Source organism: Pteropus vampyrus, unplaced genomic scaffold (assembly GCF_000151845.1).
Source record: "Pteropus vampyrus isolate Shadow unplaced genomic scaffold, Pvam_2.0 Scaffold150, whole genome shotgun sequence".
Taxonomy (NCBI): domain Eukaryota; kingdom Metazoa; phylum Chordata; class Mammalia; order Chiroptera; family Pteropodidae; genus Pteropus; species Pteropus vampyrus.
In genome coordinates, this window is record NW_011888931.1 from 3,652,683 (window position 1) to 3,666,354 (window position 13,672).

Here is a 13,672-nt window from a genome sequence, read left to right on the forward strand (position 1 = left end):
ATATCGTGAAGGGTCTATGTGGGAAACAAGAAGGAACAGGTCGAGTTCCGGGACCCTGGGCCCTACTTTCTCTTTAGATGTTTCATTTTATGTTACATGTGTATGTTTGTGCATATGTGCATAGAAAAGTTAAGGTCTTGTTTTCGGGGAAGAAAAGGAAAAAGTTATCCACTGCAGGAAAAAAATATAAAAAGAAAAAATCATGGGCCTAGATACTGTACTTTGGACCAGCCTTGCTCTTCTGAACAGGTAACTTGGCAAAAATCATGTGAGTTGAGCTTTGAAATGAACTCGGTCTTTGTCAGAAGTGGAAAGAGAATCATTCTGCTCTAAAATTCATTCAGTTTATTTCATCAAAATTTGAAGTTCTTATACAAATGACCTTAAGAAGCATCATTTTATATAATTTCAACAAAAAGAAAAAAACCTAAAATTAATATCCAGTTATTTATTTAAAAATCTTTCAGGGGGTTATCAGGGTTTTTTTTTTTTTTTTCAGAGCAGGTAGAAACATTTTATGAAATTTTACAGTAATATTTTTTAGGTTTCAGTAGAAAAGATCTTGGATGTTAGACATAAGCTTTTAAAAGAGAAATTAAGAAAGCACAATCACATTTTGACTTATTCCTTCCAAAAAATTATATGAGAGAAGGAAAACATTTCCCAGATGGGTAGCAAATGGCGAGACAGACTTTTAAGGTGCACTTGACACCAACAGGGCACACCAAAAGGACGGACAAGAGAGGCCTTGAGAATGAGGTTAAGTCAACCGGAGTTTAAGAAAAGCAGTTATTGGGCCAAAAGAATCTTTCCCTGAAGGTTATTTCCCAAGAAATTAGTCATTTATTTTCATCTTATGAGCTTAGTTCCAATTTAGTAGGAACAGGGAAAGCTATTTCTCTGACACTGAAGAAGAAAAATTGTGTCTCTTCTCTCCAGCCTCGTGCTTTATTTTTTCCATATTAATCTACTTTTAAAAGCTGAAAAGAAATCAAAATAAAATTGGGAAAGTAGTTTCACTAAAGGTTTTTTTTTTTTTTTTCCTTTTCAATTTCTTCTGGATATCTTTCCATTTTTACTCCTATGGGAATGAATTCTGTATTCAATAAGGTATTTTAAATATTAACATGTCTTCGGTTTTGAATTCCTCCTAATAATGTGCCAATTTTGAGAGATAAGTATAAATGGAAACAATAAAACATTAAAATGTAGACCGATTCTAATATGGAGGAAAATGGTGGAAATTATTATCTATTTTAATATATCCATATTTAGATAATTCTTGGCCTGGACTTATTCTTATATAAACTATCTAAAATCTTTTCTTCTCTTGGTAAGATTTAATTTTTATAATTTTATATCACATTTTATAAATTCTTAGCATTTCCAAGACCAAAGTTGCAAACCAAAACAAAATCCTTCCATGAACAACTTCTTTATATAATTAATGTAATTGTCTTCTAATAAACAGTGCACATCTTTTATTGTTTTAAAATATTTCTATGTTTAATTATTAAATATAAATGTATATCAGTATTCAGTAAGGCTATTGCTTTCATGAACTTGCCTTCGATATTAAAAAGAAAATTGAGGTTATAGGTAGAAAATGCCTCAACTTCCTGTTCCACACCTGTAAATATATTTGTAGCTACATTCAGTGTAAACATCTCCTGGCTATTCCCACCCACTGTACTAGTAATTCCTTTTTGTATCCGCCAGAAGCTGGAAATTCTGACATTGGCTATACCCTTGAACTTCTGCATATAATAGCATCTTAATCTCTTTTTTCCTACTTGCTCATTTCCTAATGCCCTATCACTCAACAGCATATCAGAGGAGTGGCATTTACTGAAGATCCTCACTGCCCTCTCCTGATTCTTCAGCCTGCTACTATTGGCTTTTACCTTAAAAAATTCACAGATCACTCTACCTCTAACCTAGAGGTTACTAACGTTTAGGATTTCCAAAAGTCCAAATCCAAGGAGCTCTTTTCAGTCCTCAAGTTATTTAATCTCTCCAAGGCATATTATAATGCTAACCTCACCATTTCCTTAAAACATCACCCTTCCTTTGTGATGCTGCCGGCTCCTGATCCTCTTCCCAGGCCTTTGATGACTCATCTCCTTGCAGGCCTTACTTCATTCTGGCCAGTCCACTTGTTATAGCTTGTTAAGTCACATAAGTTATGTATGTTCAGTGAAAAAAAATAGAAGCTAAAGATGAACAGAAAGGGAAATACCAACTGAAGCCTGTTGAGAAAGACCCCCTTGAACCCTTTCAGGGAACTAGAACATTATGCCTGGGTCGCTGGGGAGCCATTGACATATTTTGCGAAGGCGAGTCAGTTGGTCCTATTCACCTTTCCAAAGTTACTCTGGTTTGAGAATAGATGGGAATGGGGATGGCAGATGAGTTGGGCAACAATTCAGAAAGAGATAATGGGGGCTTCAAGCTAAGGTCATTAGCCCTGGAAATGGAGAGAAGTTGGTGGATGCAAGAAATATTTGGGAGGTAAAAACTATAGAACTTGGTGACTTTTTGGATGTGAAGAATGAGAAAGAGAGAAGGGAGAAGACAGCTAAATGTCTAGGATGGACGACTGGATTTAAGGATAATAGGAGGGGTCTGCTTGTGAAGGAAAAGGAGAATGCATGGGGACATTTTGTCTTCAAACGTCTCGGAAGATCCAAAGTGGAGATGTATGTATCTTGAGGGCCATGTTCAGGAACTAACGATGATGGATGACATTTCTGAGGGTATATAGAGAAAAGAAAAAACTGAGAGGGATGAAGGACATGCTAGGATATCTTGAGGGTCAAAGAGAGAGGATTCCACAAAATAAGCAATTAGAATATTAAAGGGAAATATCCAAACAAATCAGGGCAGTGCTATGTTAAAGCAGTCAGGAGAAGAGATTATTTTAAGCACAAGGGCATGACCAATGGGACAGGTGTTACGCAATGATGACAAGAACCAAAAGTGCCCACTGGATTCATACCAAAGTGATTCCTGAGAACCTTGAAGAAGAGGTAAGAAAATGGAGGCTGCAAACGGAGGCCACTCTGAAAAAGTTTAGCTGAGACTAGAAAGTAGAGACGACAGCTGGGAAGGGAGGTCAAGGACATTTGCATGGTTTTTCCTTTTGTCTGTTTGTTTTGTTTTGGTTCCGAGACAGCTGACTTGAGTGTGTTTAAATGCTGATTTCCAAGAGCAGAAAGAGAGTGGAGCCTGGTAGAGGTCTGGGGTTTCAGTTTGCAGTATTGGCATGACAGAAGACTGGTAGAGAGACAAGAGAGAAACTCAGTCATTGTAAAGCAGTTGACTGGTAAACCATAGAGTGTAGGCCCAGAGCAGGGAGGCTGTAAAGATAAGTACCTCCTGTGTTCTTGATCTCAATCTGTCTCTTTAGAACCTGGAATTTATTTCTTCTTTTTAATTGAGCTATAACTGACATATAACATTGTATTGGTTTCAGGTATAGAACATAATGATTATATATATATAGTGATGTGATCACCACAGTAAGTCTGGTTAACATCCTGGAATTCTCAGAGAGGGCGATTAGAAGCAGAGATGAAACAGTTGCTGGTATTAATAAGGTCCAGCTGTAGCCATGAGAATCGTTGACTAGTTAATGTGGAGCAGAGGTGAAGATCGATGGGATTGAGGAGGGCAGGGTCTGAGGCTAGAGGAGAGGTTATTGTTTGGGTCAAACTGGTTTTTGTTGTTTTTGATTTTGATAGGAGATGCCATTTTAAGTCATAATTTTATTTACATTACGAAAAAAATATATTCATTGCTCGGACGTTACCGAGGGCTGCCATTCCTCTTATTGTGTAGAAAACATTAACTGCTTTCCATGCCCTAGGCAAAGTCTGAACGCGGGGAGCAGGGTGTGTCTATACATCCTCACAGCCATCTCCAGCTTCTGATCATTTGCTTCAGGTTATATATTCTATCGCTCTTTTAGGCATGTTGCTCCTATCTTACATGGAGCTGATCTAAATTTGGAATTCAATGTGTTTTTCTTGCCCTCCCACTAATTTCTACCCCCATGAAAACTCAATCAAACCAAACCAAACCAAGAACACTCTTAAAAGGTCCTTGTGGAAAAAAAAAATCAAAGGTTTGGAGTGATGGAAAGGAACATACATTGCAGCTATGCCAGCAATTTTCAGGTCACGTATTACATATGTCAGGGCTTTAAAAGTCTCATGGTGATTCTGAACGAGGCTTTTATTTTCCCAGCGGGTCACTTAGCTGTCGTGTCACTCCTCTGCCTTTTCTCCTTAGAAAGAAGGAAAGATTCTCCTAAATTCCCAATCTGTGTGATTTAATTTTCTCCAGGCTGTACCTTCTATGTCAGCTCCAGATCTTCTCACATATCAAAAACTTGACCTAATCATTAAATTCAGACAAGAGATGATAGTGGCTCAGATCACAGCAATGGAAGCCATGAAAAGAGGTCAGATTCTTGGTACATTATGAAGGTAGAGCCAACAGGTTTTGTTCACTGCTTAGATAAGGGCTGTGGGAGAAAGAAGTCTTTCTGCAAAGTTTTTGGTCCAATAACTGGAGAAATGAGTTGACCTTAGCTGAGATGGGGAACCTGTGGCAAGACAGGTTTTGCACGGGAGGATCAGTTCAGCTTTGTCTACGTGAAATCCGTGGTGGGTTTTTATGTCCACGTGGAGATGTCCAGCAGGCAGTTAAAGGTTCAGCATTCAGGTCAGTGCTAGAAACATTTTGGAGGAGTCACAATTAAGTCTTCTCTGCTTGTTCCGTGTATACAGGAAGTCCTTCCTTAACAGTGTTGATAGGTTCTGCGACTTTAAGTGAATCGGCATAACAAAACCAGGCTAATTGATATAAACAAGAGTTAAGTTGCTATGGCATCTCATCCACCTCATAACAAAATGATGTAATTCAAAGACCTGCTGGACTTGGTTTTATCTGCACTACATATTAATGGAGGTCCTGACTATTTCCTAGGTCGTTTTCTATTTCCTAGGTCGTTTTACCCCACAGAAATGTACTTGGACTTACTGCTAAGAACCAGAGGAAAGCCATAGTGACAGGCAAAGCAGAAAACACACAGCTGTCTGTTCCTTCTACTCTATTTCTATAGGACCTGCAGTACCCAGTGCACAGTGCTGTGACTGCTGTGAGCCCTGCCTCTCCAGGCTCACTCGTTTCTCCAGAAGGGCCTCTTAGAACCTGTCACAGAAGCCGAACTGGACAGGGGCTCAGAGATGGTCCTGCCGAGCTTCCTCTCGAGGCCTCTTGCCATTCCTTATACAGAGGTGTTCACCTGCATGACTCCCAGCCCCCAATGGCAGTAGCAACCTGACTTCTCCATGGGAGCATCAATCACTCCAGCCAATACTGGACACATTTTGGCACTCGTCACTTGTTACTAGCATCAGGTTGAGTGTACAGTGCCTGAAGTGTGTTTTCTGCTGGAGTAATAATGGCTAACAACTAGAAAGCAATTACTGTGGGCCAGGCCTCATTCTGGGAACTTTACAATTACAATAATTGAAGAACAACTTGAAACCATCCAAATGATACCATGAGCTTCGGCCTGGGGCCCACAGAGACTTTCTGCTTCCTTTTCCTCTAGAGTCCAGAGCAGAGTCCCATAATCTCCTGATCCAGCCAGTAATCAAATCATTCTCCACTTCTAGCCTTCTTTAAAAGAAGGTTGTTGGGGCTCTCTTTATTATTACATATTCTATTTCTACTATTCAGTACTCTAGACCAACAGTCCCCAACCTTTTTGGCACTAGGGACCGGTGCTCCTATGAGAATCTAAGGCCTGATGATCTGAGGTGGAGCTGAGGTGGTGATGCTGGTGCTGGGGAGCAGCTGCAGATACAGATGAAGCTTTGCTCCCTCACCCGCCACTCACCTCCTGCTGTGTGACCCGGTTCCTAACAGGCCACGTACTGGTACCAGTCGCGGCCTGGGGATTGAGGACCCCTGTTCTAGACCCAAAACTCCAATCTGTGTGTGTGTTTGTGTATCCGTGTGGGCCTGTGTGTCTCTTTGGATACAAAGGCCCTCTGGTAGAAGGCTCATGAAAAGACGACATGGAAGAAAGACCAGAGGACAAAATTACTCAAGTATGAGCAAAACATCTGCACAAGAAGGGCGCGTGATCGAACAAGGAGGACCCCCTTTCAAGCACTGTGAACGTGGATCTTGGATCACGTGCACATGGCAGACACGCCTGTCAAGGAAAGGCAGACAGACATCACCAAAAGACAAACCCCTTAATTCACTTCGCTGACCAAACGATCAAAGGCTTTGCCCCAGCCAGCAAATGTAAAATGTGTTCTGAGGCCCAAGGCTCTGGTGAGCCGTCATGTGAAACGAATTACCAAGGCTCAAAGTCAGGATGTGAAAGAAACCGCCGCGGAGTCCCCACTGCCACAGCGGCAGAGCCCAGCCGCTGTGGACAGCCAGGCAGCCACTGCGCGGGGCAGACACAGTTCAAGTGCATTCCTTGTTACTGGGCTGTGCATCAGTGCTCCAGCCACACCACAGGGCCTTGTAAACGGGAAAACAGCAAACAGTTTCACAGTTCACATCAGCTCCGGGAATGCAAGATCTTTCTGGAAAACCCTCTAAGCTCTCTGTGCACACAGGTATTTCAGAGCTCATCCGGCTCTAATTAAAACTCATATTTCCAGCCTGCATTCACCCAAACAATGTCGAGTCAAACCACAAGAAAATCTGTTATCACTCAAATTGGTACATATTTTTCATTCAACTGAAATATTACATAAAATCACGAACTATTAGATATAAAAGTAAAAATCGAATGCAGACAGCCATCCCCATGCTACCTGGTCTCACCTTCGGAGGATGTCAGTCATAGGTCACAGCTGCTACTGAGGGCATTCGCCTTAAGATCAAAGCCTTTGACACTGAAGGAAGTATTGGTGTCAGCCCAATCCACAAACCACGCTTTGTGCCCCTCCCATGTCCTCGTTTACGCCAACCTTGTAAAAAGTTATGTGTTTGAATGATGTTTTAAAGTGCCCTATGCAATTAAGTTTTAAAGCAAGGGGACTAGAGTTCCTTCAGTGTATATATGAAACTCCCAATAAATTTAAAGTCCTTGGGTGCGCTTGGGGGAGGGGAGGATTTAAAAAAGAAAAGTTTTTTGAAAGAAACAAATACTTCAAAAAGGTAAACCTGAGGTGTTTTTCCCCTTTATAATATTAAACATGTTTTTGTAGTTGGAAAAAGTCTACAGATCAAAAAGCGTATACCAAAAAAAAATGTGTACCGATTCTGTAATCACTTGTACCCAATTTGCATCTCACTTTCCAAAAAAAAGTACTCCTCTTAAGTAATTATTGCAAAGTATTACAAACCGCCTTCATCTTGCCCCGTGTGTTAGTGATTTGAAAACATGTGCTGCTCTTTACTTTCTGTTAGCTGCCCATCAAATGCAGAATTCTGTACTAAGTTTCTGTTGTGTGGATGTTTATATTTGTTTTAAAGCATTCTTCTGAGAGCTCTAGTTTGCTTGTGAAGCTCTTAAGGAAAACAAAAGCATATATTCCTTAGCCTAATTCTAAACCAAGTTGCATATTACAGAGTACATGTTATTCAGATGGTAGTTTGGGAAAGTAGCACATCCTTACTGAATTTGTAAAGCAAGCATTAGCTACCTAGCCTGTGGGTATGTAACAAAGCAATGAGTAACATTCATTGACAACAAAATGAAATTCAGGAAAAACAATACATTCAAACAGCAGCATCACCAAAGAGGATCCCGGAAGTGCTTCTCAAATATCAAGCCATTCATACCCTGGGCACACAAAAAATTCTATACCCTTGATTGAAAATATTCCTGGCTAGGGAAAATGGGCAGAGCAGGATAAATTAACCAGTAAAGGATAAATCATAGTGCCTGGCACATAGTAAGCTTGGTAGCTAATAAAATCATTTCACGTTGTGCAAACATTATGTAACCTGTGGGCCTGATGCCAATGAGTCACTCGAGGTACATTTAAGGAAGCAACTCTCACTGCTCACCACATGTACATTCTGTACCCTACTCTTCTCTTTTTATCTATTTTTTTAAAATTCCCCCTTGCCTATACATCAGGGCTTTAAAATACTGGACTGCTGGGCTCTACTGGTCAAGTTTGTAGTCTATAAACATTCTTCGATCACCTTTTGGGATATGGAATGAAGCCTCGTGGTTAATGCAAGAAACTTAGGCAAAACTGATTTCCCAAAGAGTAGTAGTCCTCTTAATGCATTCAGGACTAGAATGGTAACAGAAAAAGTCATTTACAGAGGAGAGTCATCAAAAGGGTCCTGCATTGCTTCATCATTGTATTCTAATATCAAGCATGTGAATGCACAGTAGATGCTCCCTTTGGCAACATTTATCTAGCTGACTCCTGGAATAGCCAACGTGCCACAGGCTGTCTGTGAAACACTGAGATGCCAACAGCATGCCAAACGCTATGACTAGTACATTTCACACTCACAGTTCATTGGTTTATGTAACATGGAATTATGTAACTGGCATCGAGGATTTGGGAGTAAATGAAACTCACTCTTGGAAAACCAGAGAGGGGAACGCAAAACGACCACCAGGTCTGGGGGAGTATGAGCGAAATGCAGGTTCAGTTGGGGCAAGCCTCAGACCAAGGGCTGCTTCTCAAGGCAGCTGCACGAGGCGGCAGTGGCAACAGCTGATGCCAAGTGAAGCCTGGGTCATTGGTACCCACAGAGGTCAACCAGAGATGAGGTGGGATCTGGAGGGAGCAATAACAGAGGCTAGACTGACCTCAGAACCAAAATTCCTACTCCTCATTCCTCCCAAACTAACTGGGGCTGGGCTCCAGGCAATAAATGCCAGAACCAGCCTTCAGAACTGGCAAAATAAACCATGAAAATGAACACCATTTATGGAGCACTTACTTTGTTCTGGGCACTGGGTTTATGTGATTCAAATGCATAACCTGTATGAAGCCAAGCTACATCATGGTTCAGTCATGAAATGCAGACAGAGACACAAAAGCCTGGCACCCAAGTAACAATTAAAAGTAATTTTAATCCTAGTTTCACTCTCTCTTGAAAATAGAGAGCAAAATCATGCACTGTTAAACGTCTTTAAAATTCTCCACCAATGGGAGGGAATGTTTTTATAGAGAAAACCCAGAGACACAACGTGGAAATTATTTGATTGGCTGTAGCTTAAATGGCTGCTCTATTCAGGAAAACCTAGTTGGCTGTTGGTGAGTGGCTGTCCTTACATTTCATTTCCTCAGATTCACATGTATTGACTGTAGTTGGGATTTTGGTTTGCTTATATAGCCTAACAAGGCATTTCATCTAATGGCCTCCTTGTTCAATTACATTAACAATGCAAAACTCACAAGGCATGCGCTCCACCAAATGGCCTTGTTTCCCTTACTCAGAAGAGAACATTTATTTCTGTTGAATCTCAGAAAACTAATTATCTCATTCTCTTTTGTTTCTCTAGAATTTTGCCCCTAGTTGATGAACTTTGCAATTTAGGAAATTGCTATGGATGTAGTATGAATGATTGATTATCGGGGGGCAAGAGAGGGGACAAGGACAGTAGGAAGCTGTTGTAGGCTTGAAAGGGGTGGTAAGTGACAGTGTCAATGGGAGTGAATGACTTGGATAAGTGTAGGCAGTTGAATGATAAAAAATATGATAATTCTTTGGATGTAGTGTGGTAGTGTGAGGCAGGGAGATTTCTGGCTTGAGCAACTAAGTGATTGTATATATTACTGATAAGAGACAATACCGAGGGTTTCAGGTTTAGAAAGAAAACATTTAAAATTTCATCAATAACTTCCATTGAGACAGCTGGATTGCTGAAGGCAGAAGCCAACCTGGAGCAAATGGAATTTAAGACTGGAAACAGTGAATCCAGATAACTCTTTAAAGAAATTTGACAATGAAGGGAAAAAAATGTGTCAAATTGGTGGGGTTTTGGGGGGGGTGTTTTTTTTTTTAAGACATGGAGACATGCTTTTAAATGATAATGAGAAGAAATCAGCAGAAGGGAGAGGTTAAAGATAAAGTAAGAAGAGAAGGAGTATGTGGTGGTAAAATGTCCTCATGAGAAGGAGACTGGGTGGAGAATACCAGTGGAGCTGTGGACCTTGGATAGAAGAGAGACATCATTGTAACTGGATGGAAGGAGAAAAAGGTGTGCTCAGATGCAGGTAGGTTTGCAGATCGGGTTAGAATTGTTCCTGTCTAATGGCTTCTATCAGATTTATGAAGGTTATCTGCTGAGACTGGGGGATGTAAGAAAGAGTTTGAGGTTGGAGAAGAATAAAGAAGATTTGATATAGCATTGAAAAGAGTGAGGAAGTGAACTAATTAGAGAGAGTCATGTTTGGGTAGTGATGAGATTCAGTTGAGGTTAGATTTATAGTGTGGATTCATTTGCCTTGTTGTATACATATTGCCTCCAGCAGCGCTCAATTATTGGTGACTGCAAGGGAAAGACAGAGTTGGTTATGGTTTTCCTGGATACATGTCACAGGAGGTTTAAGAAACTGGTAAAGAATGATCGAAAAGATATACTGCGGAATCTTAACTGGTTGTGGAGAAAGTGAAGGCAAGAGATGGTTGAAGAAAAAGTATATAGGCCAATGGACTAGAGGTCATGATGAGAATCAATAAGTTCCATAGGAGAAGAAATTGTGGTTCAAGTATTTGGAGGTCGGACTATTGAGAGTGAGGAAAAATAGGGAGCGGGGTGTGCCCCTGGAAGTGGGGGCCAAAGTGTGCTGAAGACCGTTGATGATGAGGTCAAGGAACCGAGGCCAGACTTCTTTCCATACCCCAATTTGATCGAGATTTTCTCATATCCAACCTTCTAAATGTTTTTTATATAAATTTATTTATTTATTTTAATTGGTTTCAAGTACACAGTACATTGGTTAGACATTTATATAGTTTATAAAACGATCCCCCTAATTGCTCCTTCTCTCCTCTGGTTTTCCACCTAGCCAATGTATTAATGCTAACTGCATTCCCTATGCCGTGCTCCCCATCCCCATGACCATCTATCAACTACTAATTTGTACTTCTTTAACCCTTCACCCCATCTAAATGTTTTACACGTGCCTTTTTTTTTCCTCTAAATCATTGATCCACCTGGAATCGATGTTTATGTATAATAGGAGATTACCATTTTCATTGTCTTCTGTTTGGATAAACAACTGTCCTCCAGCTATTGGATGAATAGTTTAGACCCTAAATATTCCTTGAATTCATTCCTTCCACGCCTGTCCTAGTTTCTGCTTTATTCAATCCTTATCACCCCTCGCCTGAAGTATTGCAAAACCCTTCTGTCTCTTCTCCCTACCATTCATATTCTATAAGTTGCCATAAAAGTTATCTTTCTAAAATACAAATGACCTTGTCACTATCCTGATTAAAGTGCTTAAGTAACTTCTCTTTATTACCTGAAGAATAAAAGCTATACTCCTAATCCTGCCATATTTAAGCTGTTTCACAGAATTTCCATAGTATTTTAGTATTTCTTTGCTTATTAAGTCATCCTCATTTTCTGACATTGTCCACATTTGTACTCGAATGCTGCTGTATAGATAGTATACAATTCAAATTAAACTTTTAAATATCGAAACTACTGATTAGATTCGTAATTGATAGATTTTAAAAGCTCTAATTCATTTATTTAAAATTTACTGAGCATCTACTATGTATTAGGCCCTATATGGTACTATAAGTTTCAGAGTTTACAATCTAAAGAAAACATTAATCAAATGTCTGTGAAAAAGGAAGATTTTTAAGTGTAGCAACAAACATTTGAATAAAATGCTGTGAGTTCTGATGGAGAAATGACATTAAGTCTATGGAAGTCAGTAAGGGCTTTGTGGAAAAGTTAGCTGGGACGTGAAAGATGGTTAAAATTTAGAAAGTTAGAAAAGGGGATGGAAGGGCACTCCAGGTAGAGGGATGGCGTCAATCAAGGCAAGAGAAGTGGGGAAGTGTGACCTTGAAGACAGACGAATGGCTCAAAGGTAAGCTGAGTCAGAGCACAAAAATCCTTTAAGAACGGGTTAATAGACTGGGCTCTAGTTAGTTAGTGTTTGGAGTCAATAACAGTCTCTGTTAAGGGACTGATGTAATTAGGTTGTGACATGATCAGGTGGATTGGAATGTAGAGAGAGTCAATCTGAGAGCTTGCACTCGTAGTCAGGTAGTCCATGGCATGCTGTCGGCTTGTCCTGGGAGGTGCAAAAGCCACAGAGAATGCAAGAGAAACTTGAAAGCAGAATCCACAGCAATTAGATGACCAAAGAAAGGTAAGAATTTCATGGGAAATTCCTACATCTGATTAAACACAATTTATATTTGTATTTTCCCAAATGAAATTTCTTGTACTTATTTTTTGGTGACTTTGAAAAATATTTAATATTTAAAATTATTTTCCAAGCTTAACTTTACATCTTTAGATTAACTATTTTATCCTCATTCCCCTTCTTCTCCTCTTCATTTATGTGTGACAGCTTCTACTGGATATGGTTGGGTCCCCTGATCAGGATCTCCAGGAAGCTGCAGCTGGTTGCATATCCAACATCCGAAGGCTGGCTCTTGCAACTGAAAAGGCAAGATACACTTGAAATTTGAACAGACATTACAAGCTACCAAATTTTACATGACACGGAACATGTCACTCCCATGGCCAGGAAGCCAAAATTAGGGAACATTTATTAGCAAATCCTTGACAGGCAAATGTCTGAATGAAAATGCACAGATGAAAAAGGCAGAGAATGCTGTTCATTCAAAAAATTGCATGGGTATTTTTGTTCTATTTAATGTTGTTTTAGGGATATGCCATGTGATGAAATGGAAAGCCAATAAATTTGAAGTAATTTTCCAGGAATTTGAGAATATAAGTATACAGTACATATGTATATTTCAGTGATGCTTTTGTATTTGTGATGATTTTAATAAAAGATATGGCCTTCCCGGTATGCAGTTTTACAGTGAATGACTGTCTTTAGCATTCTCTTTCTGTTAAACCTATTTAACGGTCCTGTCATTATGGTTTTGTCTGTTTGATCACTTGCAACCCACAGGAGAGTTCTGAGGAGATGTGCTGATTTCACAAACTGTTATTAAATAGAATTTAGATTTAAGCAGCTGGACTTGAGAGATCATCCCGAGGTCATTCCAACTTTCTCCTATATACTATCGAACATCTGAGAAGATAATGCATAACTGTCACTGTACCAGATCATGCAAATCACAAAAACATAAGCAATGTGTGAGTTTTTTTTTACTTTTGGACTTACAAAGCACAAACAATGATATGTTTTATTTCCCTCACAGGATTCACCAACACTTTTATTGAAAGAATGAACTTATGTTGATGTCAGGATAATATTACCTCACATAAAATTGCTTTGAATTTTTGAACTTGTTTTCAGCACACAAAGTACTTTTTAAAAAGTGGTTACAAAGGATTAATAGCATTTTATCAGGTTATAGAAACATTATAAGCCACTTAAAAGAATCACATATGTAACCTCGATGTGCTGAAATGTTTGGGAACTAACTGTTCAAGCATCTAATACTAGCCAGGAAAATAGTTTTGTATGCATCAGCTCCGTAAAATGACAAT

At 39.6% G+C, this 13,672-nt stretch overlaps 1 protein-coding gene across 1 annotated transcript in view; it reads left to right on the plus strand.

Annotated features, from left to right (window-relative positions):
- ARMC4 (armadillo repeat containing 4) overlaps positions 1-13,006 on the plus strand; it is a 154,377-nt gene extending 141,371 nt beyond the window's left edge. Inside the window, exon 18 of the mRNA XM_023536192.1 lies at positions 12,555-13,006. Within this exon, the coding sequence (XP_023391960.1) occupies positions 12,555-12,668 (114 nt within the window). The 3' untranslated portion in view covers positions 12,669-13,006. The remainder of the gene's footprint in view (positions 1-12,554) is intronic.
- The last annotated feature ends 666 nt before the right edge of the window (positions 13,007-13,672 follow it).